The 27,841-nt window shown below is 46.2% G+C and overlaps 1 protein-coding gene across 3 annotated transcripts; it reads left to right on the top strand.

The window, feature by feature from the left end:
- Positions 1–15,361: 15,361 nt before the first annotated feature.
- On the top strand, positions 15,362–27,119 carry srrm2 (serine/arginine repetitive matrix 2). 3 transcript variants are annotated; one of them, XM_042327207.1, is made up of 11 exons: positions 15,362–15,501; positions 16,808–17,062; positions 17,693–17,788; positions 22,846–23,031; positions 23,156–23,242; positions 23,354–23,413; positions 23,834–23,866; positions 23,954–24,067; positions 24,276–24,411; positions 24,557–26,579; positions 26,773–27,119. In XM_042327207.1, exons 2-11 carry the CDS (start codon positions 16,815–16,817, stop codon positions 27,042–27,044), a joined length of 3,255 nt encoding a protein of 1,084 aa, XP_042183141.1. In that variant the 5' UTR covers positions 15,362–15,501; positions 16,808–16,814; the 3' UTR covers positions 27,045–27,119. The 3 variants fall into 3 exon arrangements, with proteins under 3 accessions (XP_042183141.1, XP_042183140.1, XP_042183142.1); XM_042327206.1 differs by having other exon boundaries at positions 15,403–15,624; XM_042327208.1 differs by lacking the exon at positions 23,354–23,413 and having other exon boundaries at positions 15,403–15,624.
- The last annotated feature ends 722 nt before the right edge of the window (positions 27,120–27,841 follow it).

Raw genomic sequence — 27,841 nt, 5'->3', positions numbered from 1 at the left:
GCTTCTCCTTCCAGTTCTCTGCTGCCAATGACTGGAACGAACTACAAAATTCTCTGAAACTGGAAACACTTATCTCCCTCACTAGCTTTAAGCACCAACTGTCAGAGCAGCTCACAGATTACTGCACCTGTACATAGCCCACCTATAATTTAGCCCAAACAACTACCTCTTTCCCTACTGTATTTATTTTATTTATTTATTTTGCTCCTTTGCACCCCATTAATTTTTATTTCTATTTTGCACATTCTTCCACTGCAAATCTACCATTCCAGTGTTTTACTTGCTATATTGTATTTACTTTGCCACCATGGCCTTTTTTTTTGCCTTTACCTCCCTTATCTCACCTCATTTGCTCACATCGTATATAGACTTGTTTATACTGTATTATTGACTGTATGTTTGTTTTACTCCATGTGTAACTCTGTGTCGTTGTATGTGTTGAACTGCTTTGCTTTATCTTGGCCAGGTCACAATTGTAAATGAGAACTTGTTCTCAACTTGCCTACCTGGTTAAATAAAGGTGAAATAAAATAAAGAAATACATTTGTTCTATTGGTTCAGTTGCTAGAGACGCAACCCAGTCATTTAGTCTTTTTGTTCTGTATCTATGGACGCGACCCAATCATTCGTTCTAAATGTTCTACTGCCATACTGGCTGGCAATGTTCTTATCCCTTGCTTGCTATAGCTAACTACGGCTAACTTACAGTCACGTCAAAAAGTGCAGCCAGAACAGCAAAGTAGCTGCATTTGCATTTGTTTAAGCTGTTTTCTAGTGACATTTATTTGCATACATCCATAAAAATGTGCTAATGTTTTCGCCTGGCATATAAAATGTGCTCACTCGTCAAGACACTGTTGTTCAGAGGAGCTAGCCAACAACACAGCTAACACAATCACTTCAAACTGAAGCTGGAAAGACTGCAAAACTTTCACCTTTTTCTAATTTACATTTCTTTGTATATATCCATAAACATTATGCCAGCTGATTCAGGATTTCGATTGGCTGAGAAACACTGCCTGCCTGTCTGTCTCGTCCCGACTCCCAACACGTTCATTACTATGGGACAGCTGGAGATTTTGAATATTGAAACAATGTTGCAAATGTCGGAGAGACAGACAGCAAGGCTTATACAAATCTCCGCTGTCGAAAAAACTAAATGTTAGTCTAAAAGAAATGTGAGATAATGTCTGGATTCTTTTTACAGTGGATATCAAGTTTATAAATTGCTTGGCTGGGCTGATGAGACAGTGGATTGCGCAGTCCGATGGAACAGAGTAAATAGTCATTTTATGGTCTAGATTTAGCCTGTGGTAACTTGTGGAATAGACACCTGCTGTAATGCAGTTTTAACCAATCAGCTTTCAGGATTAGACCCACCCGTTATATAAACTATGAATATACTATGAATACTACAGAATATGGTGGTATGTGCAATAAAGTAAATAGTAGCAGCAGTATTGACCGTGTGTGTGTGTCAGTGTGTGTGTCTCTCTCTGTTTAGTCTTCCTACCTCCACTGCACTTGACTCTGCTGCAGCAGCTGAGCTGTCTGTGCATCGTCTACCGTCACTGGGACCAGAAGATGAGGGGATCACACTGCCTGTACTGGGCCCAGCAACATCCTAGTGGTGAATGAATAAACACATACAGATTAGACAAAGAAGAAAATCACTGAATAAATGCCTCATAGATCAGTGGTTCTCAAAGTGGGGTTTGGGGTGTCACACGTGAAACTCAGCAGCATTGCAGTTCTTGACACAAACCGGTGCGCCTCGCACCTACTATCATACCTGTTCAAAGGCACTTAAATCTTTTGTCTTGCCCATTCACCCTCTGAATGGCACACACACAATCCATGTCTCAATTGTCTCAAGGCTTAAAAACCTTCTTTAACCTGTCCGCTCCCCTTCATCTACACTGAATGAAGTGGACATCAATAAGGCATCATAGCTTTCACCTGGATTCACCTGGTCAGTCTCCGTCATGGAAAGAACTGTTCCTTATGTTTTGTACACTCAGTGTATATCTACTATATACTGTATCTACTGCTGATTAGGAGTTTGACTGAAGTGCCTATATCTGTGCAGCTTACAATGAGGAACCCTGTTGTGTCTGCCTGAGGGGAGAAGCTGAAATTCTAGGTGGAGTACATGGGAGGGTTAGTGTCATGATTGTTTGTTCATAAACACAGTATGCAATGCAGAGCTACCTCACACCTACTGTATCACCTTCATGGCTGTCTGGACCAGGCAATTGATTTGTTATTTTAAAGTAACTGACAAGTTGCCAAACCAGGCTGAAATGCCATAGAATACTCTATATTTAATAGCCTGGTAGAATAGAATACTCTATATGGCAGCCTGGTAGAATAGGAGCATGCCCTTCTGTTTGACTCCAAAAACCCTGAACCTACGCAGAAAATAAAGGCATTGTTGGACACTAGAGCATTTGTAAGAGTGGACCTGAGTTTTGTCCACGTTATGGACCACCACAGGTGAGTGGTCACCAATTTGGGGTCAAAAAACATTTCCACAGTTTGCTGGACATTTAGGATGAGGTGGTGGTCATCACATCACTACACAAACCTTTGCATCTCTGACATATACACAGAAGTGTCAGTGACTATACATTAGACTGAGAATGGAAATATCAGAAAACTGGACAACATAGTCTACTTGTACATTCATTTGTATACTGTGTGAATAAGATGGGTGAACTCTCAGCCTGGGGGCACCTTTGGCTCCTGTTGGTCAGAAATTAGTGATACCACCTGATGGTATAGGGTTTGACTGATATCTGTCTGAGTTTACTGAGGAGGATGTGTGGCTGCAAGATGTTAAATGCTGAACTAAAATTCACAAATAGCAGTCGAGCATAAGCCTTGGGGTTCTCCAGATGTTGCAGGATGAGATGCACTATGCTGAAGATTGCTTCATCAGTGCCACGCTTGTATTCTTAAGCAAACTGATACAGGTCCAACAGTGTGTTGAGTCTGAGTGAAGCTTAAACACCATGATCTTTTCAAAAAAATTGATTACAATGTAGGACAGAGCAACAGGTATACAGTCTTTGTTTTCTTTGGGAGAAGGCTTTAAGGGAAGAGGGGTGATGATTGCTTTCTTCCACAAAGGTGGAACCGTGTGGGAATGTACAGACCTCTGAAAGACCAGGACCCAGGCTGGTGTAACTAAGGGAATGGCGTCGGCAAATATAGCTCCTGACCAATGATGCTTTTTTGTTTTTGCATTGATCATAACTTTTTTTTGTACATAATGCTTCCGTCATAATTTCCTATGACTGAAAATAGCTTCTGGACATCAGAACAATTATCACTAACCTCGATTTGGATGAAGAATTCTACTTCAATGACATCTGTTCAACCAGGACCAGGTCCTAATCCCTGACACTGAGACAATGAAAAGATGAGCTCCGTTCGAGATTATTCTATTAACGGGACCTGGATTACCAAGACTCATGAGCTGACCAGCTGGCAAATGTCTTCACAGGCATTTTCAAACTCTCCCTGACCCTTTCTAAAGGACTATCGCACCGTAGCACTCACATCTGTAGCCATGGAATGCTTTGAAAGGTGGGTCAATGCTCACATTAACACCATCATCCCAGACACCCTGAACCCACTCCAGTTCACATACCCCCCCCAACACGATGCAATCTCTATTGCACTCCACACTGCCCTTTCCCACTTGGACAAAAGGAACACCTACGTGAGAATGCTGTTTATTGACGACAGCTCAGTGTTCAACACCATAGTTCCCTTGAAACTCATCACTAAGCTAAGGTCCCTGGGACTGAACACCTCCCTCTGCAACTGCATCCTGGACTTCCTGATGGGCCACCCACAGGTGATGAGGTTAGGCAACAACACATCCGCCACGCTGACCCTCAACACGGGGGCCCCTCAGGGGTGTATGCTTAGTTCCCTCCTGTACTCCCTGGTCACCCATGACTAAGTGGCCATGCACGACTCAGACGCCATCATTAAGTTTGCCGACAATGATGAGATTGCCTACAGGGATTAAGTCAGACACCTGGCAGTGTGGTGCCAGGACAACAACCTCTCCCTCAACGTCAGTAAGACAAAGGAGCTGATCGTGGACTACAGGAAACGGAGGGCCGAGCACGGCCCCATTCACATCAATGTTGATGTAGTGGATTGAGTAGAGAGCTTCAAGTTGATCTGTGTCCATATCTGTCACGAACCGGTTCAAAGTTCATAACAAAAAGGTAGACAAAGTGGAGATAAGGAATAACAAAATATATTTATTAACTGGAGTAAACTAAATACAATTAACAATGGTGTGTGTAGTCAGTAATCAGTAGTGTAAGTGAGTGTTTGCGTGCATAAATGTGATAATGAGGGGTGTTGAAAGGTGCCAAAGCACGTACACAAACAAACAAACAAACAAACAAACAAAACAGCCACAACCAAACTCTATCAATGTGTCTACATAATAATCAATAAATGGGGAAGAGGTGTATTTATCCCAGGACACACCCGAGCCAAGGTGTGTCCCATTTCGCTGACAACCCTCCTGGCTCCGCCCACCGACATCCTATTAAGGAAAACAAGAGCAAAGAGAAATAATTTGGCAGACAGAGTGAGAGGGTCATCACACATCATTAAGGGTCTATCATGGTCCAAACACACCAACACAGTTGCGAAGAGGGCACGACAACGCCTCTTCCCCCTCCAGGAGGCTGAAAAGATTTTTCATGGGACCTCAGATTCTCAAAAAGTTCTACAGCTGCACCCTCGAGAGGATCTTGAGGGGCTGCATCACCACTTGGTATGGCAACAATTTGACATCCATAGTGGGTAGTGCGTACGGCCCGGTACATCATTGAGGCCAAGCTCCCTGCCATCCAGGACCTCTATACCAGTCGGTGTCAGAGGAAGGCCCAAAAAATTGTCAAACACTCCAACCACCCAAGCTACAGACTGTTTGCTCTGCTACTGCACAGCAAGCAGTACCAATGCACCAAGTCTGGAACCAACAGGACCATGAACAGCTTCTACCCCCAGGCCATAAGACTTCTAAACAAAACTGCTAAATAGCTAATCAAATGACTTCCCGGACTACCTGCATTGACCCTTTTTGCACGAACTCTCTTGCACTGACTCTATGTACACATACTGGACCCTACCCACACACTCACACATACTTACACTGACACCCCAACACACACATACACACACTGCATAAGCCCACAAAAACATAACATGCACACACATGTAAATTGATGCCACACACTCTAACACACACACACACACACACACACTTTCACACTCAGTGTAACCGATGTGAAATGGCTAGCTAGTTAGTGGGGGTGCGCGCTAATAGCGTTTCGATCGGTGACGTCACTGGCTCTGAGACCTTGAAGTAGTGGTTCCCCTTGCTCTGCAAGGGCCACGGCTTTTGTGGAGCGATGGGTAACAATGCTTTGTGGGTGTCTGTTGTTGATGTGTGCAGAGGGTCCCTGGTTCGCGCCCGGGTCGGGGCGAGGGGACGGACTAAAGTTATACTGTTACATTGATGCTGGTCATTGACTCGTTACTGGTACTCGCTGTACAGTATATGGCCATGTTATTTTTACTCATTATTTGTATTCGTTATTCACTATGTATTTTTTTTCCCTGTGTCACTATTTATGTGTTTTATCTTATCTTTAACTCTGTATTGTTGAAAATGGACCCGTAAGTAAGCAATTCACTGTTCGTCTACACCTGTTGTCTACAAAGCACGTGACAAATAACATTTTATTTTATTGGAAAGTTCCTCTGCACAAAGGAACAGTAGTGGAGAGGGTAGCAAGTTTTAAGTTCCTCGGCATACACATCACAGACAAACTGAATTGGTCCACTCACACAGACAGCATCGTGAAGAAGGCGCAGCAGCGCCTCTTCAACCTCAGGAGGCTGAAGAAATTCGGCTTGTCACCAAAAGCACTCACAAACTTCTACAGATGCACAATCGAGAGCATCCTGGCGGGCTGTATCACCGCCTGGTACGGCAACTGCTCCGCCCACAACCGTAAGGCTCTCCAGAGGGTAGTGAGGTCTGCACAACGCATCACCGGGGGCAAACTACCTGCCCTCCAGGACACCTACACCACCCGATGTTACAGGAAGGCCATAAAGATCATCAAGGACATCAACCACCCGAGCCACTGCCTGTTCACCCCGCTATCATCCAGAAGGCGAGGTCAGTACAGGTGCATCAAAGCTGGGACCGAGAGACTGAAAAACAGCTTCTATCTCAAGGCCATCAGACTGTTAAACAGCCACCACTAACATTGAGTGGCTGCTGCCAACACACTGACACTGACACTGACACTGACTCAACTCCAGCCACTTTAATAATGGGAATTGATCGGAAATGATGTAAATATATCACTAGCCACTTTAAACAATGCTACCTTATATAATGTTACTTACCCTACATTATTCATCTCATATGCATACGTATATACTGTACTCTATATCATCGACTGCATCCTTATGTAATACATGTATCACTAGCCACTTTAACTATGCCACTTTGTTTACATACTCATCTCATATGTATATACTGTACTCGATACCATCTACTGTATCTTGCCTATGCTGCTCTGTACCATCACTCATTCATATATCCTTATGTACATATTCTTTATCCCCTTACACTGTGTATAAGACAGTAGTTTTGGAATTGTTAGTTAGATTACTTGTTGGTTATTACTGCATTGCCGGAACTAGAAGCACAAGCATTTCGCTACACTCGCATTAACATCTGCTAACCATGTGTATGTGACAAATAAAATTTGATTTGATTTGAGACGCCATCGGGGCCTGTTTGTCAGGTTGCTTAAAGAGTCTTGTGGCCTCTCTAGGGTTACATTTTAACTTGGGGTCACAGCCATCATTAACAAAGGTGTTGAGCAATGAAGTATGCAGAAGTCATGACTTTAATTTGCCATTGTCTCTTTTTTCGTCTGTTGAGTATACTGGCTTTCTGGTAGGACTCGTATAAGTGATGGATTTTTATTGTTAACCCTTGTCCTTGAATAGTGTTCATTCTGGGCTGGTATGCTGCCAAATTCTACAATAGTGATTGCTGTATATTGAGCCAAACACAATTGTATTGTCACTATCTGATGATAATCAAATAGATGCCATGAGTTATAATAGTCAAACATTGATTTGTTGTTAAATAAAAAACAGTTTCCCATACTTGGAAAATAGAGCCCAAAGTGTCTTAATCGGGCATTGGGCCACCATTCGCTGCCAGAACATCTTTAATGCGCCTAGGCATAGATTCAACAAGTGTCTGGAACTTGATTGGAGAGATGCGACACCATTCTTCCACGAGAAATTCCATAATTTGGTGATTTGTTGATGGTGGTGGAAAGCGCTGCCTCAGGCGCCGCTCCAAAATCTCCTAGAATTGTTCAATTGGGTTGAAATCTGGTGGCTGAGACAGCCATGGCATATGGCTCACATAATGCTCATCAATGCTCATCAAACCATGCAGTGACCACTTGTGTGCTGTGGATGGGGGCATTGTCATCCTGGAAGAGACCACACCCATCAGGATGGAAATGATTCACCATAGGTTGAAGGTGTTCACTCCGGATGGCTGTGTATTTATCGGGGTTGAGTAGACCTAAACCATGGCATGAAAATGCACCCCACATACCATAACCGATCCGCCAGAACCCTCATTTAAATCAAATCAAATTTTATTTGTCACATACACATGGTTAGCAGATGTTAATGCGAGTGTAGCGAAATGCTTGTGCTTCTAGTTCCAACAATGCAGTAATAACCAACAAGTAATCTAACTAACAATTCCAAAACTACTGTCTTATACACACAAGTGTAAGGGGATAAAGAATATGTACATAAAGATATATGAATGAGTGATGGTACAGAGCGGCATAGGCAAGATACAGTAGATGGTATCGAGTACAGTATATACATATGAGATGAGTATGTAAACAAAGTGGCATAGTTAAAGTGGCTAGTTGTAACGGCGTTCGTCTGTTGAAAGAGGAGCGGACCAAAATGCAGCGTGGTGGTTACTCATGTTCTTTAATAAAGATGAACAAATGAACAATACAAAACAACAAACGTAATGCGAAAACCTATACAGCCTATCTTGTGACAACTAACACAGAGACAGGAACAATCACCCACAAACACACAGTGAAACCCAGGCTACCTAAATATGGTTCCCAATCAGAGACAACGAGAATCAACTGACTCTGATTGAGAACCGCCTCAGGCAGCCAAAGACTATGCTAGACACCCCACAAAACCTCAAGACAAAAATGCACCACAAAACCCCATGTCACACCCTGGCCTGACCAAATAAATGAAGACAAACATAATATACTATATACTGGGCGTCTGTCTATGGTGGCGGCTCCGGCGCGGGACGTGGACCCCACTCTATCAATGTCTTAGTTCCTCCCCCTCGCGTCCTAGGATAGTCTACCCTCGCCGCCGACCATGGCCTAGTAGTCCTCACCCAGAACCCCACTGGACTGAGGGGCAGCTCGGGACTGAGGGGAAGCTCGGCACTGAGAGGAAGCTCGGCACTGAGGGGAAGCCCGGCACTGAGGGGAAGCCCAGCACTGAGAGGAAGCTCAGGCAGGTAGTTGGATCCGGCAGATCCTGGCTGGCTGGCGGATCTAGAAGAGTCTGGCTGACTGGCAGATGTGGAAGAGTCTGGCTGACTGGCAGATCTGGAAGAGTCTGGCTGACTGGCAGATCTGGAAGAGTCTGGCTGACTGGCAGATCTGGAAGAGTCTGGCTGACTGGCAGATCTGGAAGAGTCTGGTTGACTGGCGGATCCTGGCAGACTGACGGATCTGGCTGCTCCATGCAGACTGGCAGTTCTGGCTGCTCCATGCAGACTGACAGCTCTGGCTGCTCCATGCAGGCTGGCAGCTCAGGCTGCTCCATGCAGGCTGGCAGCTCAGGCTGCTCCATGCAGGCTGGCAGCTCAGGCTGCTCCATGCAGGCTGGCAGCTCTGGCTGCGCTGAACAGGCAGGAGACTCCAGCAGCGCTGTAGAGGAGGAAGGCTCTGGCAGCGCTGAACATGCGGGAGACTCCGGCAGCGCAGGAGAGGAGGAAGGCAGCTCTGGCTGCGCTAAACAGGCGGGAGACTCCAGCAGCGCTGTAGAGGAGGAAGGCTCTGGCTGCGCTGAACAGGCGGGAGACTCCGGCAGCGCAGGAGAGGAGGAAGGCTCTGGCTGCGCTGAACAGGCGGGAGGCTCCGGCAGCGCTAAACAGGCGGGAGACTCCGACAGCACTGGAGAGGAAAAAAGGCTCTGGCTGCGCTGAACAGACGGGGCGCACTGAAGGCCTGGTGCGTGGTGCTGGCACTGGTGGTACTGGGCCGAGGACACGCACAGGAAGCCTGGTGCGGGGAGCTGCCACCGGAGGACTCGTGTGTGAAGGTGGCACAGGATGGACCGGACCGTGAAGGCGTACTGGAGAGCCTGAGAGCAGGACTGGCACAGGACGTGCAAGGCTAGGGAGGTGCACAGGAGGCCTGGTGCGTGAGGCTGGCACAATCTTCACCAGCCGACTAACACGCACCTCAGGACGAGTATGGAGCGCTGACCCAGGTGCCATCAAATCCCGACACGCTCCGTCAGGCGAATATCTTGCATACTACGCCAAATCAACTGCTCTCTCTCTTCACTCTCCTCCAATTCTATTAACACCTCCTCGAGTGTCTCTTCATCTCCCATCCGTGCACTCTCCTCCATTCTGTCCAATAATTCCTCGACCCTCTCAGACTCAGCCCTCAGCTTCGCCGATAGCTCCGATAACATCCCTGGCTCCTTACGGTAAACAGGGGGAGTTGGCTCAGGTCTGACTCCTGACTCTGCCACACTCTCCCTGAGCCCCCCCCCAATACATTTTTGGGGCTGACTCTCGGGCTTCCTTCCGCGCCGCCGTGCTTTTCTCTCCAACTCCATTCTCCTATAACCCTCTTCGCACTGCTCCAGCGAATCCCAGGCGGGCTCCGGCACTCTCCCTGGGTCGACCGCCCACCTGTCTATTTCCTCCCAAGTAGTGTAGTCCCGATATTGTTGCTCCTGCTGCCGCTGTTGCTTCTCCTCATACCAACGCCTCTCAACTCTCGCCGTCTCCAGTTCTTCTTTGGGGCGGCGATATTCTCCAGGCTGATCCCAGGGTCCTTCTCCGAACAATTCATCCTCCCATGTCCATTCCTCTCCTTGTTGCTTCTGCTGTCGCTGCCTGTCACCACGCTGCTTGGTCCTGGTGTGGTGGGGGATTCTGTAACGCCGTTCGTCTGTTGAAAGAGGAGCGGACCAAAATGCAGCGTGGTGGTTACTCATGTTCTTTAATAAAGATGAACAAACGAACAATACAAAACAACAAACGTAACGCGAAAACCTATACAGCCTATCTTGTGACAACTAACACAGAGACAGGAACAATCACCCACAAACACACAGTGAAACCCAGGCTACCTAAATATGGTTCCCAATCAGAGACAACGAGAATCACCTGACTCTGATTGAGAACCGCCTCAGGCAGCCATAGACTATGCTAGACACCCCACAAAACCCCAAGACAAAAACGCACCACAAAACCCCATGTCACACCCTGGCCTAACCAAATAAATGAAGACAAACATAATATACTACGACCAAGGCGTGACACTAGTGATACATGTATTACATAAAGATGCAGTAGATGATATAGAGTACAGTATATACGTATACATATGAGATGAATAATGTAGGGTATGTAAACATTATATTAGGTAGCATTGTTTAAAGTGGCTAGTGATATATTTTACATCATTTCCCATTATTAAAGTGGCTGGAGTTGAGTCAATATGTTGGCAGCAGCCACTCAATGTTAGTGGTGGCTGTTTAACAGTCTGATGGCCTTGAGATAGAAGCTGTTTTTCAGTCTCTCGGTCCCAGCCTTGATGCACCTGTACTGACCTCGCCTTCTGGAGGATAGCGGGGTGAACAGGCAGTGGCTCGGGTGGTGTTTCCTTTATTTTGCCAGTTGCCTGTAGCTATTACTACTCTGACTTTGGGGCGAAGCATTATATACCGTCATCTTTGCTATATCACACTTACTCAAGTCCACCCTGTTTGCGCTAGCAGTGTCTAGCCTAATCAAAAGTCAAATTTCCCCTCTTGCATTGCTGGAAGCAATTATTACTGTGACTTGTACTGTATATGGATAATATTCTAGAATAGAAATTATAGGAGGCCGTCTGCTCTCTTTAAACGTCCTTTATTTCAAATAGTGATGTTCCAGATGCGTATCAAAATAAAGAATAGTGGAAGAGAGTGTGCTGGTCCCCAAATCTTCTAATATTCTGTAATAATAACATGTAAGAACATGGACTGTTGCACATCATTGCAAACGAAAATGTGTCGTTAGGACGTCCCCGGAACATCAGTAGGTTTTGTCATGGTCGCCGGGATGTCCTTAAGACGTCCACTTGTTTGCTTATATGTTTTTAGACTTTTCTACTGGATATTTATTGCACTTAAAGACGAAAAACCTGTCAACTTTACCATGCTGCCTTTTTCTATATCTCTGAAAGCTTGTACATTTAATCCCACCAACAGAGGTAGTGATGATTTCAGTATTTCATTTCATCCCGCCATACACCTCTGTGTAAACCGAGCCATAAAAACATTTCCAGGCTTTGGGACAATGCTCACTTGTGAGCCAATCAGAAAGAGTCACAGAAATGCTTTTATTCAGTTATTCTCTCCATTTAAATGAATACAGTTCCATCCTTGAGCTGTTCTTGTCTATTGTCGCAGAAATGCCTTGGCATTTAGCCTGGAGGAACGCACACAGTGCATCTGCCATTTCATCTGGTGGCTACTTTCGGCCAGCTTTATCTCATTCTTGATACCATGTCTTGTTTTGAGATGTTTTGACTGACGTCTATGCTAATATGGTTCAAAATTCGCTAGCTATTCAACAAGTGTAAGGATGTGTTTAAGAGACAAGTGCTCATTGTGCAAACGTATATATGTTTTCAATAAACATTGGAGACAAAATATAGTTTAGATGTTGTCAAGAATCTTAGGCCAACGCTGTCTGTTTCGCTACATAGTTGCGCACACGTTGGTTTTGTTGCTAAACAATGCAGGCAAAGATATTTCTAACTAACCCAAGATAGTTAATTGATGTCATTTACGGTGGGAGCAAATTAATTGCATAGCGGGCAGAATACGCAAGAAGGTGGACAAAGCCACACACGAGCTAGCGTTGTAGCATATATTTCAATTCAAATCAAATTTGATCAGTCATATGCGCCGAATACAACAGGTGTGGACCTTACAGTGAAATGCTTACTTACGAGCCACTAACCAACAATGCAGTTAAAAAAAATGAATCAGAATAAGAAATAAAAGTAATAAGTAATTAAAGAGAAGCAGTAAAATAACAATAGCGAGACTATATACAGGGGGGTACCGGTACAGTCAATGTGCGGGGCACCTGTTAGTTGAGATAATATGTACATGTAGGTAAAGATATTAAAGTGACTATGTATAGATGATAACAACAGAGAGTAGCAGCGGTGTAAAGGGGGGGGGGGTAATGCAAATAGTCTGGGTGGCCATGTGAATAGATGTTCAGGAGTCGTATGGCTTGGGGTAGGAGCTGTTAAGAAGCCTCTTGGACCTAGACTTGGCGCTCCGGTAACATTGTCGTGCAGTAGCAGAGAGAACAGTCTATGACTAGAGTGGCTAGAGTCTTTGACAATTTTTAGGGCCTTCTTCTGACACCACCTGGTATAGAGGTCCTGGATGGCAGGAAGCTTGGCCGCAGTGATGTAATGGGCCGTACGCACTACCCTCTGGCATCCTCCCTATATATAAGTTGTGCCTGGCTGTGCAGTCATGAGTGAACAGGGAGTACAGGAGGGGACTGAGCACGCACCCCTGAGGGGCCCCGGTGTTGAGATCAGCGTGGCAGATGTGTTGTTACCTACCCTTACCACCTGGGGGCAGCCCATCAGGAATTCCAGGATCCAGTTGCGAGGGTGGTGTTTAGTCCAAGGGTCCTTAGCTTATTGATGAGCTTTGAGGGCACTATGCTGTTGAATGTTGAGCTGTAGTCATTTAATAGCATTCTCACATAGGTGTTCCTTTTGTCCAGGTGGGAAAGGGCAGTGTGGAGTGCAATAGAGATTACATAATCTGTGGATCTGTTAGGGCGGTATGCACATTGGAGTGGGTCTAGGGTTTCTGGGATAATGGTGTTGATGTGAGCCATGACCAGCCTTTCAAAGCACTTCATGGCTACAGACATGAGTGCTACTGGTCGGTAGTAATTTAGGCAAGTTACCATAGTGTTCTTGGGCACAGGGACTATGGTGGTCTGCTTAAAACATGTAGGTATTACAGACAGGGAGAGGTTGAAAATGTCAGTGAAGACACTTGCCAGTTGGTCAGTGCATGCACGCAGTACACGTCCTGGTAATCCGTCTGACCCTACTGCCATGAGAATGTTGAAACGTTTAAAGATCTTACTCACATCGGCTGCGGATAGCGTGATCACACAGTCTTCTGAAACAGCTGGTGCTCTCATGCATGTTTCAGTGTTATTTGCCTTGAAGAGCATAGAAGTAGTTTAGTTCATTTGGTAGACTTGTGTCACTAGGCAGCTCTCGGCTGTGCTTCCCTTTGTAGTCTGTAATGGTTTGCCACATCCGTGTAGTACGATTCGATCTTAGTCCTATATTGATGCTTTGCCTGTTGATGGTTTGTCAGAGGGCAGAGCGGGATTTCTTATACGCTTCCGGGTTAGAGTCCCGCTCCTTGAAAGCGGCAGCTCTAGACTTTAGCTCAGTGCGGATGTTGCCTGTAATCCATGGCTTCTGGTTGGGGTATGTACATACAGTCACTGTGGGGAGGACGTTATCTCTGCACTTATTGATGAAGCCAATGACTTATGTGGTGTACTCCTCAATGCCATCAGAGGAATTCCGGAACATATTCCAGACTGTGCTTGCAAAAACAGTCCTGTAGTTTAGCATCTGCTTCATCTGACAACTTTTTTTTATTGATCGAGTCACTGGTGCTTCCTGCTTTAATTTTTTAATGTAAGCAGAAATCAGGAGGATAGAATTATGGTCAGATTTGTCAAATGGAGGGTGAAGGAGAGCTTTGTATGCATCTCTGTGTGTGAAGTCAAGGTGGTCCAGAGTTTCTTTTCCCACTGGTTGCATCTTTAACATGCTGAAAGAAATTTGGTATGACAGATTTAAGTTTCCCTGCATTAAAGTCCCCAGCTTCTAGGAGCGCAGCCTCTGGGTGAGCGTTTTCCTGTTTGCTGATGGCAGAATACAGCTCATTCAGTGCGGTCTTAGTGCCAGCATCGGTCTGTGGTGGTATGTAGACAGCTACAAAAAAATTCAGATGAAAACTCTCTAGGTAGATAGTGTGGTCTACAGCTTATCATGAGATACAAACATGATTAAACGTGGATCAAACAAGCTCCCTTTTCAGAAAGAGATTTCTAAAGCGCATACAAGTTTCTAAGGTTTCTAAAGCACATACAATCACCTTTGTTCCACAAAATTCAAGTTGTTTGGGGAAAATATTATGAATATTTTATTCTATTATATTCCATTATATTCTTATTATACAATATATGTGTTGACTGTTATCAGGACAGGGGAATGTACATTTGTCTTATCTGTTAAAGTAACAAAATAACAAACTATTGATTTGTATTTGTATGGTATAGCCAAGTAGTCTATAGGCTGCACCGACCTGTAACATAATTAAACTCAAAATGACTATGATGTTATTTTGAAATAACATAACAAGAAATAGAGGAAAATGGGACTGTTTGAAAAGGGATCATATAAACATCGCCTGTTTTTCTTTTACTGGCAAAAGTCTGTGAATTCTGTGTCAATTAGGTATTATATGGATAATCATGTTGATTCATGGGTGTCAGTAATATGCAAATAATTGTCCACTTATGAATTTGACAGTATAGGTGTAATTTCCCCAGCCCCATCATTTACCTTATTGTAAACAAGGTGGCAGGAATGCTGAAATTACAGAACGTGCCTTTAAATGAACTAGATAACCTGAAGATACAAGGGGGCTGTCATTCATGGCATGGACAATATGTCTTCACATTAGGCCACTCATACAGCAGATAAACTCATACGAAGGGTTGTTGTTCTTTGTGGCATCAAGTCAACAAGGTGAAAAGTTTATACACCAATAGGTGTGTCGTCGGCCAGAAAACTTTGAAGAGGAAGAAGGAAAGTGTTAATGGGAAACATGGGAAATGTAGGGCGGTAACGCATCAAATTGAATGCCCACCGCCGTTAAACCTCATAGAAGAAGAAGATGGGAAATGTAGTTTAGATGCGGAGTCTGGGGTCGCCATCATCATCACGCGTGGTTTTCCCCCGATGTTCAACCAGTGACGATATCCGCAGGCATTAGGTGTTTGTTTTACGAATAAGTACTTGAAGTAGATTTGCTTTTGTTTCGATTGTCATTTTATTTAGTTTTTTTTGCCAGTGTATTTGCTTCCATTCATCGTCTCCGTTCGCGGGGAACTCAGAGGTAACGTTAGCTAGCTGGGTAGCATGTTAAATTGACTTGCTAATTATGAAACGTTACGTTAGCCACGGTAGTTGCTAGCTACCATGCGGGGTTAAACTATTTCGATATCTAGCTACTATAGCTGACAAAAAAATATAATGACCTGACTGCTGTCCAAATAACGTTAAATACCTATATTATTTTGATGCATTCCACAAGTGTATAGCGCACTGTAGCTGCCTACGTTAGTTGCTAGCTAGCCTAGATAGAAGGCCTATTTGGGCCAAAGTTTGGCCCGTAAGGCAGGGGGCTCGTTCCAAGCCTTGGTTCGATCCTTGTGGTTACTGGGGGAGATGACGCTCACAAATAGTGTGTTTGTCAAAACGTTGTCCTTTATAAGTGCATTAACTAGCTAGTCAGGTAACGTTAACAACTGATTTCGACGTATTGCCCGCTAGTTCGCCAACGTTAGTTATTTCGCTAGCTAGATATCCACGATTCATTGTAGCCGGCCATTTGCTCCTACTACTAGTTTAGTGCGTAACGTTAGCTAAATAAGTTAGCTAGCTAGCTATCTCAGTTTCTGACCAATCTCATACTATTAACGTTAGCTAGCTAGGCTTGTTTGTCTCTTTCCTGTTGCAAAGTGTTGTGGTATGGTACAGCAGTAGCTAGTTAACGTTAGTTGGTTACCTAGAGATTGGTGGGTTCAAAAGCAGGTCACTGTTTTTTATTATTTTTTGGCTAGCTATCGGTGACTATTATTACGGTCTACTAAGCTAACTGTTGTATTCAGGAAGTAAACAGAATTTCAAATACCAAATGTTTATCATACTTCCTGAATTAAATCATTATTGACCCAAACTAGGTGTTTGGCGTTTATTACAGTGTAGCCTAGTTTGGAATCTCTTCTATATCATCAATATGGTTTATAGGGGAGGATTGTTATAGTTAACTATTTGTGCATTGTACCTACCCAATCCACTCCCATTTAGTCTTTATTGGCATGCCTAACTCCATAGTGCAGAGTGGATGGCTTATGATACTATGACCAACATTTATTTTACAATAGTGTACTTCCTGATTTGTAGGCTGTCAATTCTGTTCTGTTCGGGACTGACAAATAGGCCTACCCTCTATCATTCCAGTCCCCATCATTTTAATACTCTCACTTATCTGACCATTGTCCTGTCTCTCTCCACAGAGGAGCCATGTACAACGGCATTGGCCTGACCACGCCACGAGGCAGCGGCACCAACGGCTATGTGCAGCGCAACCTGTCGAGCGTGCGGGCAAAGCGTCCACGGGACGAGCGCGGCGGCGAGCGAGATGAGAAGGACCGTGAGAGGCTGGAGAGCCAGCTGAACCGTCAGCCCAATGCCGAGATCCTGGAACACCAGAGAAAGAGGCAACTGGAGGTCAAGTGTGCAGAGCTGCAGGACATGATGGAAGAGCAGGGGTAAGAAAGAGGGATAGGTGAGGGAGGGATGGGCAGGGGTGGGGGGAGAGGAAGGAGTAAGAGTGAGAGAGGGGATTTAATTAAGCTGGCCAGTGTTGCACTGGGCTATGGCCCGTGTTGCACTGGGCTATGGTCCGTCACGTGACCGGATGAAGCCGCTGAGGAAGGCGTGCCCTGGTCAAATTAAACGGTAATCTGCACCGCTCTGTCATATTGTCAACTATGCAGCATGTTGTTTAGAAACATCTGTTTTCTATCAAATGTATATGTTTACATTTTCAGGCTACTTTCCATTGGGAAGTCAGGTGAAGCAATCACTTTCATATGTGGACACAGAATCCTACTCATTACTCCACAAGCTTAACCAACATCACTTTTTTGGGGGGAGGCAATGTCGGCCAGAGCGGGGGCCCTGGTTCACGCCTTGGAAGCAGTCCGGTTCCAAAATGAATGCAGTCACATTTCACCCAGTGCAAACTCCAGGCAGCCGGACCATTTTAATCAATTCCCCCTGAGAGGAATGGGAGGGACTGAAATATTTGGAGGGAAAAGGGTGAAGATATGGGGTGCAGAAGGGGAGAGTTAGCTGCTGAGTCTTATCTGCTGATCTGTGTGTGTGTTGGATGACAGGTATTCCGCTGAGGAGATTGAAGAGAAGGTGAACAGCTTCCGCATGATGCTGCAGGAGAAGCAGGAGCCGCCTTCGGCCCCCACCGAGAGACCATTGTAAGTACACTCCACCACAGATCACTGTAGAGTAATGAAACCACCACAGATCTGGCCATCACTACGGATTAGTGACATTTCTACTGCAGACTACTACAGACCAGCATGGCTGCACAAACTTTAAATCAACTCAAATCTGGCTTTATTTATGCAGCACATTTCAGACATGGACAAATCTAAGAACATAAAAAATGAAATATTTACTCAACAAAGAGGATTAAAAAAAGAACAATTAACAAAAAAAATGAATGACTAAAAAGCACCCTAAGGAAAAGTAAAGCTAAAGGGGTGTCTGTCTGTCTTTAAAAAAAAAAAATTAAGATCTCTTAATGTCAAAAGTTTCAGTCCCCTTCAGGTTCTCAGGCTGGGGGCATAGTAACTCTAGGCTGCCTGGCCATGCCTCTTGGTCCTAGTCTTTTGGTATAGTTAAACGGCAAGTGCCAGGGGACCTACTGGATACATACCTTAAAAACATGTCTAACATGTATTGGGGTGCACAGTTGTGGATTGATGATAAAACAAAAACAACAGAAGAATCTTAATGTATTTTGAAACTCACAGGCAGCCAGTGCAGAGCCCTGAAACTGGTGTAATGTGTGTTCTCTGTATGGTCTTGGTCAGTACCTGTGCTGCAGCGTCCTGTATGTTTTGACCAATGGCATCCTTGGGTAGACCAGACAGGAGAGCATTACAGTTGTCAAGCCTGCTTGTAATAAAAGCGTGGATGATGAGTCTCTGTATCAGCCTGAGAGAGAAATGGCTGCACTGTGGCAATGTTCCTCAGGTGTTAAGTCTGTTTTGGTCACATAAATTATTTTATTTTTTTAACCTTTATTTAACTAGGCAAGTCAGTTAAGAACAAATTCTTATTTTCAATGACGGCCTAGGAACAGTGGGTTAACTGCCTGTTCAGTGGCAGAACGACAGATTTGTACCTTGTCAGCTCAGGGGTTTGAACTTTCAACCTTCCGGTTACTAGTCCAACACTCTGACCACTAGGCTACCCTGCCGCCCCGAATCACACACACCTAATGTGTGATTCGAAATTGAGTTCACAATCTAATATACCACCTTGGTTTTTTACCTGGTGTTTGGTCTTTATTGCCTGTGAATTAAAATGTGCGGCCAGATACTCTCTGTGCTTTGGCTCCAGAAATAAGTACCTCAGTCTTCTTGTCTTGGAGCTAAAATCCTCTTGTGACTGAAATGTAAAGTTGTGTATAGTCTGCTTAGCAGTGAAAATCAATGCTGTGCTTTCTGATAAAGCTGCCAAGGGGTAAAATATACAGTTGAAGTCAGAAGTTTACATGCACCTTAGTCAAACATTTTAACTCAGTTTTTCACAATTCCTGACATTTAATCCTAGTAAAAATTTCCAGATTAAGTTGGGTGAATTTTGAACCATTCCTCCTGACAGAGCTGGTGTAACTGAGTCAGGTTTGTAGGCCTCCTTGCTTGCACACGCTTTTTTAGTTCTGCCCTCAAATTTTCTATGGGATTGAGATGGCCACTCCAATACCTTGACTTTGTGGTACTTAAGCCTTTTTGCCACAACTTTGGAAGTATGCTTGGGGTCATTGTCCATTTGGAAGACCCATTTGCGACCAAGCTTTAACTTCCTGACTGATGTCTTGAGATGTTGCTTTAATATATCCACATAATTTTCCTTCCTCATGACACCATCTATTTTGTGAAGTGCACCAGACCCTCCTGCAGCAAAGCACCCCCGCAACATGATGCTGCCACCGTGCTTCATGGTTGGGATGGTGTTCTTTGGCTTGCAAGCCCCCCCTTTTTCCTCCAAACACAATGATGGTCATTATGGCCAAACAGTTAGATTTTTGTTTCATCAGACCAGAGAACATTTCTCCAAAAAGTACAATCTGTGTCCCCATGTGCAGTTGCAAACCGTAGTCTGGCTGTTTTATGGCGGTTTTGGAACAGTGGCTTCTTCCTTGTTGAGCGGCCTTTCAAGTTATGTCGATATACGACTCGTTTTACTGTGGATATAGATACTTTTGTACCTGTTTCCTCCAGCATCTTCACAAGGGGCTTTGCTGTTGTTCTGGTATTAATTTACACTTTTTGCACCAAAGTACGTTCATCTCTAGGAGACAGAACGCATCTCCTTCCTGAGCAGTATGACAGCTGCGTGGTCCCACGGTGTTTATACTTGCATACTAGTGTTTGTATAGAATAGCATTGTACCTTCAGGCATTTGGAAATTGCTCCCAAGGATGAACCAATTTTTTTGGCTGATTTCTTTTGATTTTCCCATGATGTCAAGCAAAAAGGCACTGAGTTTCAAGGTAGGCCTTGAAATACATCCACAGGTACACCTCCAATTGACTCAAATGATGTCAATTAGCTTATCAGAAGCTTTTAAAGCCATGACATCATTTTCTGGAATTTTCCAAGCTGTTTAAAGGGGCGTAGGCAACTTAATGTATGTAAACGTCTAACCCACTGGAATTATGATACAGTGAAATAATGTCTGTAAACAATTGTTGTAAAAATGACTTGTCATGCACAAAGTAGATGTCCTAACCGACCTGCCAAAACTATAGTTTGTGAACAAGAAATTTGTGGAGTGGTTGAAAAGTGAGTTTTAATGACTCCAACCTAAGTGTATGTAAACCTCTTACTTCAACTGTTTAAACTGAACAGTACCAGACCCAAAATTGAACCTTGTGGAACCCCGCGCCGTGATAAGTATTTTCTGGGTTATGTTCACCAAGGGTGACAAACTCTCGACCGGTTAAATGGGTCCTAAACCAATTTAGAACTGGACCAGAGAGGCCAACCAACCTCTCCAATCTGTCCACAGTCTCGGTCAACAGTCTCAAATGCACCACTTAAATCCAAGGACAGAATGGAGAGGGGGGTTGGCCTCGCCCTTGGTGTAATCGGTAAAGCAGTGCTTTGGTGGCCTTATACAGGGTTTTGGCCAACACCGGTGGCTGAAATTGAAACACTATAGCATGCTGCTTGAAAGACCCAACGTCACCAAATGAAATGTCCTTACAGCTGAGACCATAAATAGAAATAGATGCTGTCCCCACCCTTTTTCCTTTTAATGATAGTGTGAAAAGCTGTAGTCTGAGGGGAGAGTCTCTACAGTCAGCCATGTGTCAGTGTGAAACATGAAATCAACTTTGCGCTCAGTAATGAGGACATTCACTAGAGGTTTTTACTAGTGATTGCATTTAAGAGTGTCATATTCAATGTGTGGGCCACTCTTCACCTGGGGTATCTGCCTAGAGGTAACCAATGTTAATAATTTGGTTGTTATTCCGTTACAGCCACGTTTTCTGACAGTCTCCAACCTATCAGAATGGTACGAGGTGAGTTTGTATAAACTCACTAGAAAGCAGAGTTAAAGGAACATAAAATTTGGTTACTTGCAATAACCAAAGTGCCATTGTTGTCGGAGTTGATATTGTTTCCTCTTCTGCTTATTCTGACAGGGAGAACTGGAGCACTACCAGACCCTGTCTGTCAGTCTCTAAAACAGTTTGATGTTGCTGGGACTGGAGCTCTACCAGACCCTGTCTGTCAGTCTCTAAAACAGTTTGATGTTGCTGGGACTGGAGCTCTACCAGACCCTGTCTGTCAGTCTCTAAAACAGTTTGATGTTGCTGGGACTGGAGCTCTACCAGACCCTGTCTGTCAGTCTCTAAAACAGTTTGATGTTGCTGGGACTGGAGCTCTACCAGACCCTGTCTGTCAGTCTCTAAAACAGTTTGATGTTGCTGGGATGGAGCTCTACCAGAACCTGTCTGTCAGTCTCTAAAATAGTTTGATGTTGCTGGAAATTGGAACCACTGGGGTTAGGGGGAATCCCATCTCTTTTAAAAAGTTCTGGTTGCGCCCACAAAAAGACATTCCTGTCGTTGCAAAGTTTCTTCAGGTACTCGTTTTGGGCAAAGAGTCGGCTGAAACGTTCCCAACCCCTTTTGGTAGCACGGGAGAGGGCCAGAGATAATAATTATCTTCCCTCTGCTAGCAAGGGTCTTTAAAAAAAAACATGTGTAGTTCTCCCTCAGATCGCCTAAAACGAAGGTTGTTTAAACCTACGTGAGTGACGATGGTGTCTATTGGAGTAGTTGACCAGAACCGTGGGCAGGAGAGTTGATGTCATGGACACGGGCTCCTGGGTGACAGTGGACCTTAGTCGGTCTGTCAGACCAACATCTCTCACCATCGAGCTGCCCACAAGGATTGTGGTAGTGATGGAATCCGATGGGGAAACAACCTGCTGAACTGTGATGGTTATCAGGCTGTTTGTATACACCCATTTTCCGTGCGGATTCCGGGGGCTGCTAGGTCCATCTCAAGCGGTGCGCCGCTGTTTGATAGCTGGATCGGATCTTCTCGGCTAGATGGGTGACCTAACTGCCTCCCCGATCTCCTACGCCTATGTCCAGTCTCCCATGGGGCCGCGGAGTTGCGCTTCACATCTGTCCGTTGGATTGGGAGAGATCAACGCTGCCCGACTCATCGACCGCTTTGCTCTAGCAGCCATTTAAAACAGAGATTTGGGTTGCCTGGGTTACAGCAAGGTTGGTGTACATAGAAAGCAGGGTTTTCTTTTCTCGCAGCCAAGCTAACAGCCGGAGGATCTCTTCCCTAAGCTGCTTGATGCTGGTGCATTTAGGGCAGACTAATCCTTGTCCATTTTCCACTTCCACCTTGTGATTGTGTGGAAATCATCTCACACCTGAAGCATTTGTGCCCAGCCTGGGATGAAAACACTGGTGGGCTAGCACTGCTGATGTTCACCTGCTCCACATGGCTAGCAGCTAACTGGAATCCGGGACACAAACTTGCAATCCAAGGCGCAAAGACAGACCACGTTGCAGAATCAATAGCAATAAAAACAGCAAACAGAGTGTGGGCAGTGAAGTGTTCTGTTGCTTGGTGACGTGGCGCTTCCTACAGTTGCTGACCATTGAACAAGGTGGCGAAACACCACTGTTCCACTCTTTGGGGAGTAACCTAGCGTGACAATAATAGGGCCTATTGAACAATGACCCGCACCCCCCTTTCTCTCTCAGGGCGACAGAGACTCACGCCCTGGCTGCAGCCAATCAGCAGAAGAATGACCGGCTGAAGGCGGCGTTCGGCATCGCCACAGACTACGTAGATGGCTCCTCCTTCCATCCGGAGCGCAAGGAGCGAGAGAAGGAGAAGAGGGAGCAGGAGAGGCTGGAGAGGGAGAAGCAACAGCATCAGAAATATGTGTAAGTCGGGGGGGGTCGTAGCTAGCTAGCCTTTCTCGTGTAACTCTGATTTTCCTTTGTTTATCCCCTCTGTTACTTACCATCTCTTTATTTTTCTCTCTTCCTCGCCGTCTCTCTCTCTCAGGCTGGTAGAAGAGTCAGAGGACTCTGACTCCCCGGCCCGAAAACAGAGCCGCAAGAAGAAAAGGAAGAAAAACAAGAACAGAGACAGGTGAGAGAAGAGGGACAAAGAATGGAATGAGACGGTCCTATTTTGTGTGCGTGCGTAAAAATAATGCACAGCGCGTTTGATCGACATGTCACTTTACTCTCTTCTCTTCAGCTCAGAGAGCCCTTCCCCCTCTCCTAGACGGGTGAAAAAAACGAAAAAGAAGAAGAAAAGGTTTACCGGTCGTTTTTTTCCCCTTCATTTTGCAGTCAGTGAATGGACTTCATGTCCAGCGTAGTGTCACAATGTTGCTAGTTATTTCAGAACATCTCAATTGCAGTGGATCAGAACTTCTTGTGTAAGAGATGTGTGCGCTTACAGCTTGACGATCACCTGTGCTCGCGAGGACTCCTTAGGGCTCAGACACACAATACAATTTGCTGGCCCAGAGTACTTAGCACCTCTGAACGTAATTTGCGCACTGAGTGCGTACCGGTTTTACATGTGGAATCACGTACAGCGGGTGTTCCCTGAAAAAACGAAGCGTGCTGAACGATTGACAGACAAACGCTAGATTCACGTTCGGGGTGATGTGTGTGAGCCTTTACCCTTTTTTCAGCTTAATGAACAAAGACTCTGTGTTCTCTGTTCTAGGGATGGTTCAGAAGAAAAGGATGACAAAGATAGGTGGGTCCTACAGAACTTGGGTCCTACAGAACGTGGTTCATAGTGTGTGTGTGTGTACTAAAATACTTTCTTTGTTCCCCATCTCAGCTCCTCAGACGAGAAGCAGGCGTCTAAGAAAAAACGCAAGAGAAGTGAAAATGAGACTCCGCCCCAGAGTAAGACACGGCGCCATAGGAGTGGGTCCTCCAGCTCTGCTCACAGGTACTTCCGGGTCACCAGAACAATTTGGGGTTATAACTTACTCTAAATTCCTAGGTTTTCCACAAATCCCCATCGAAGCTAGCGAAAATTTGCAATCCTACTCGCATCAATTCTAGTCATTCATTTCAGTAACTTAAAAGTCAAGGCAGTTTTGAGTTGCACCCCATGCTGTTATTCTATCTCTCATGCCATATCTCCATTTGATCAGCCAATCCCCTGCACCGCTGAGAGAGAGGCAGAAGAACCAGCCTGTCAAGAGAGCAGAGGGGAGAAAGGGGCTATCTCCTGACAGGAGGGGGCGTGGTCGCGAGGACGGGAGTCCACAGCGTTCGGGAGGCAGAGCGGTAAGACCACCTGTGATTGGTCTGGTGATCAGCTACCATTTCAAAACCTGCTTTGTGCCAATTGGGCATAATCAATGGCCTCTAGCACTCGCTAATTCTCTATTTTCTGCTCACCTCTCTCTCCTTACCTCCTTTTCCCTCTCAGAGATCTCCCAGGTATCCCAGCTCCCCTGAACGCCGACCGAGGGCAGACAAGGAACGGGAGAAGGAGCGACTGAAGGACAAAGAGATAGGAAGAGAGAAGGAGCGTGAGAAAGTGAAGCCTACCAGAACGAGACACGACTCCTCTTCCCCCTCTCCTCCTCGACTGGAACGAGAGAAAGGCAGGCGCTCCAGAAGTGGAGAGAGGGAGCGAGAGAAGGAGAGAGGAAAGGAGAGAACAATGCTGCAGAGGAGCAGACACGACTCTTCTTCATCCCCCTCTCCACCCCTGAAACAACTGGACACCAGGAAACAGAGGAGCGGAAAGGACAAACCACAAAGACGAGACTCCTCGTCTTCCTCTCCAGAGAGGGAGGGAGCAAGGAGAGGAAGGAGCAGAGAGGGGGAGCGAGGAAAGGAAAGAAATGCCCGAGCCCCAGCTGACAGAGAGAGGGGGAGGGGGAGTGAGAAAGAAGGATCTCCCCCTAGTCGGAAAAGTGATGGCGGGAGAGGTAGAAACTCATCCCGTGACTCCACATCCCCTGTCCCTCAGTCACCTCTCACCAATGGACGACAGAAAGAAAGGGAGCACGAGGGAAGGAGAGGGAAAGAGAGGAAACCGGAGGAGAGGGGGAAAGAGAGGAAACCGGAGGAGAGGGGGAAAGAGAGGAAACCGGAGGAGAGGGGGAAAGAGGGGGAGAGGGAATTGAGCAAAGAGAGGGAGAAACAAGAGGAGCAGAGGAAGCGGGAGATCGAAAGGGAAAAAGAGAGGGAGCGAAACCGAGATGGAGGGAGAGAGCGCGAGAGGTCCGGCAGACTGTCTTCTACCCAACAGCCATCTACCTGTTTGACTGAAGACCTCCGCGCAGAGGGTGAGGGGGAGAGGAGGGACAGAGAGAGGGGGGCAGGAGAGAAGGAGAGAAAAAGACAAGCAGAGGAGGACAACAGGCGGGAGAACAGAGACCGAAGCCTGCAGGAAAAGGAAAGAGAGAAGGAGTTGAAGGCAAAGGAAAGAGAGAAGGAGTTGAAGGCAAAGGAAAGAGAGAAGGAGTTGAAGGCAAAGGAAAGAGAGAAGGAGAAAGTGAATGAGAGCAGCAGTAGCAGCGGGAGTGACAGTGACAGCTCTTCCTCATCCTCCGACTCATCCTCATCATCATCATCCTCCTCTTCTTCCTCGTCCTCCGAGGGAGAGAAGAAAAAGGGAACCGTGGTGAAGAGCAGCCCAGTGAAAAAAGCCCTCCCCGCTCTCATCTCCCCTCCCACTGTAGGTGCTGCCTTCCAGAGGTATCTGGCCAATGGGGGCAGAGAGAGCGCTTCAGAGAGTGACGGACAGAGAGCTACCGGGAGAGAGAAGGAACGCGAGAGAACAGGAGGGGACAGGTTCATGCTCTCTGAAAGGGAAAACCCGCCTCCTGCTCCCCAAAAAGCTCCTGTTTCCCAACTCCCTTCTGCTGCAGAGCGCTACCCCCTCACAGACAGAGAGAAGGAGCGAGGGAAGGGACAGGAGAGGTACAGCCCCACCGAGGTAGAGAGCTCCAGCCCTCCACCCTCTCCTCCCAGAAGAGGAGCCCCCCAAGGCGGAGGCGAGAGGTACTCCCCCACTGAAGTGGAAAGAGAGAAGGAGCGAGAGAAGGAGAGAGAGGGAGGGGTGAAGAGCCAGGCCAGGAGGGCAGAGCAGTACAGCCCCTCTGAGCAGGAGAGAGAGTGGGAGAGGAGGAGGGCGCCCTCCCCAAAAGCGCCCGCAGCAGCAGTTGTCCCGCGGCCCTCCCCCCCTCGCCGCACCCCCACGGCAGTACCAGGACCCCCCACTTGCTCCCCAGCCCCCGACGACAAGCCGCCACCCGGAGAGCCTCCCCTCCGTCCCGCTCCCCGACTCGCCACTACGCCCCACGGCGGAGCCGCAGCCGGGAGGCAGAGCACAACCGAGAGAGGCAGAGAGCGAGGGATAGAGGGAGGGACCGTTCCAGAGACAGAGGAGCCAGAAGGAGCAGGTCGAGGAGTCCCAGAAGACGCAGTCCCCTCTACAGGTAGGACCAGGACCTATTCACACCAAATCAAACGCAACTCAACTATACACACATCAATCAAACATCACACACAGTGGGGCAACTTCCTGTGTACATAAATCAATAATAACTCAATTCAAATTTGCCAAGACCTCAGATTGCCAAACCAGATTCTGAATTGTTTATTTAATTTATATTTTGTATTTGTTTTCAGGTCCCGGCGATCCCCCTCTCCCGTTCGACAAAGGAGAAGCAGTCACTCGCTATCCAGAGAAAGGCAGAGACACCAGGAGAGAGAGAAGAATAGAGAGCTGGAGAGAGCGAGGGAAAAAGAGCGGCAACGTGAAAAAGAGCAAGAGAGGCGAGAGCGCCAACCTCTTAAAGAGGTCCCCCCACCCCGTCGCTCACCCTCTTCATCTTCTCGTTCTTCTTCTTCCTCATCCCCATCCCCCTCTCCGGCCCGCGAGAGAAAGGAGCCGCCTGTAGAAAAGGTGATGAAACCAGCGGTAGAGAAAGACCGAAGAGGTGACAGAGAGGAGCGAGAGAAAGGGGAAGACAGAGGAAGGAAGGCTTGTTCCATCTCCTCACCGCTCCCCTCCAAGGAGACCAGTCCCCTTCCCAGCCAATCAGAAATCAGAGCCCACCCCAAAGAAACACGGCACTCTGACCCGCCCCGCTCCAGGTCGCCACAGGCCCTCAGCCATTCAGAGACCAGAGTCTCTCTACGAGATACCTCGAGGACCCAATCACCTGCGGTGCTCCCCTCAAAAGGCTCTGCCCACCCCACAGACCGACCAGTCAGGACTGAAAACGGTGTGAGCGAGAAGGGGGTCAAAGAGAAAAAGAAAGGAAAGATGGGCAGCCCCAGCTCATCATCATCCTCATCTTCCTCCTCCTCGTCATCTTCCTCTTCGTCTTCATCAGACAGTTCTGACTCTGATGCAGAGCAAGGAAAAGCGTAAGGAGTGTTAAATGACTGACATGTTTTTACATTTGGATCATAATATATTGAACATTGCCGATAGAGATGTCCTAAATAGAGCTGACATGATTCCTCTCTTTACAATGTCCCCCTCCTCTCTCTCTCTCCCAGAGGTGCCAGGATAGCGGCTGCCCATAGCTCTTCTTCTTCCTCCTCCTCATCATCCTCTTCTGAAAGCGAGAAGGAAGACAAGAAAAAGAGGTAATGATGCTGACATAATGTTAACTACTTGTTACAGATCTATTATTTCCATTGATTCGTGACCAGAACAACTCCTATACTTTAATGCTTCTAGTTATGA

This window comes from Oncorhynchus tshawytscha, linkage group LG09 (assembly GCF_018296145.1).
Source record: "Oncorhynchus tshawytscha isolate Ot180627B linkage group LG09, Otsh_v2.0, whole genome shotgun sequence".
Lineage (NCBI taxonomy): Eukaryota > Metazoa > Chordata > Actinopteri > Salmoniformes > Salmonidae > Oncorhynchus > Oncorhynchus tshawytscha.
This window is presented reverse-complemented; position numbering and strand designations above follow the sequence as displayed.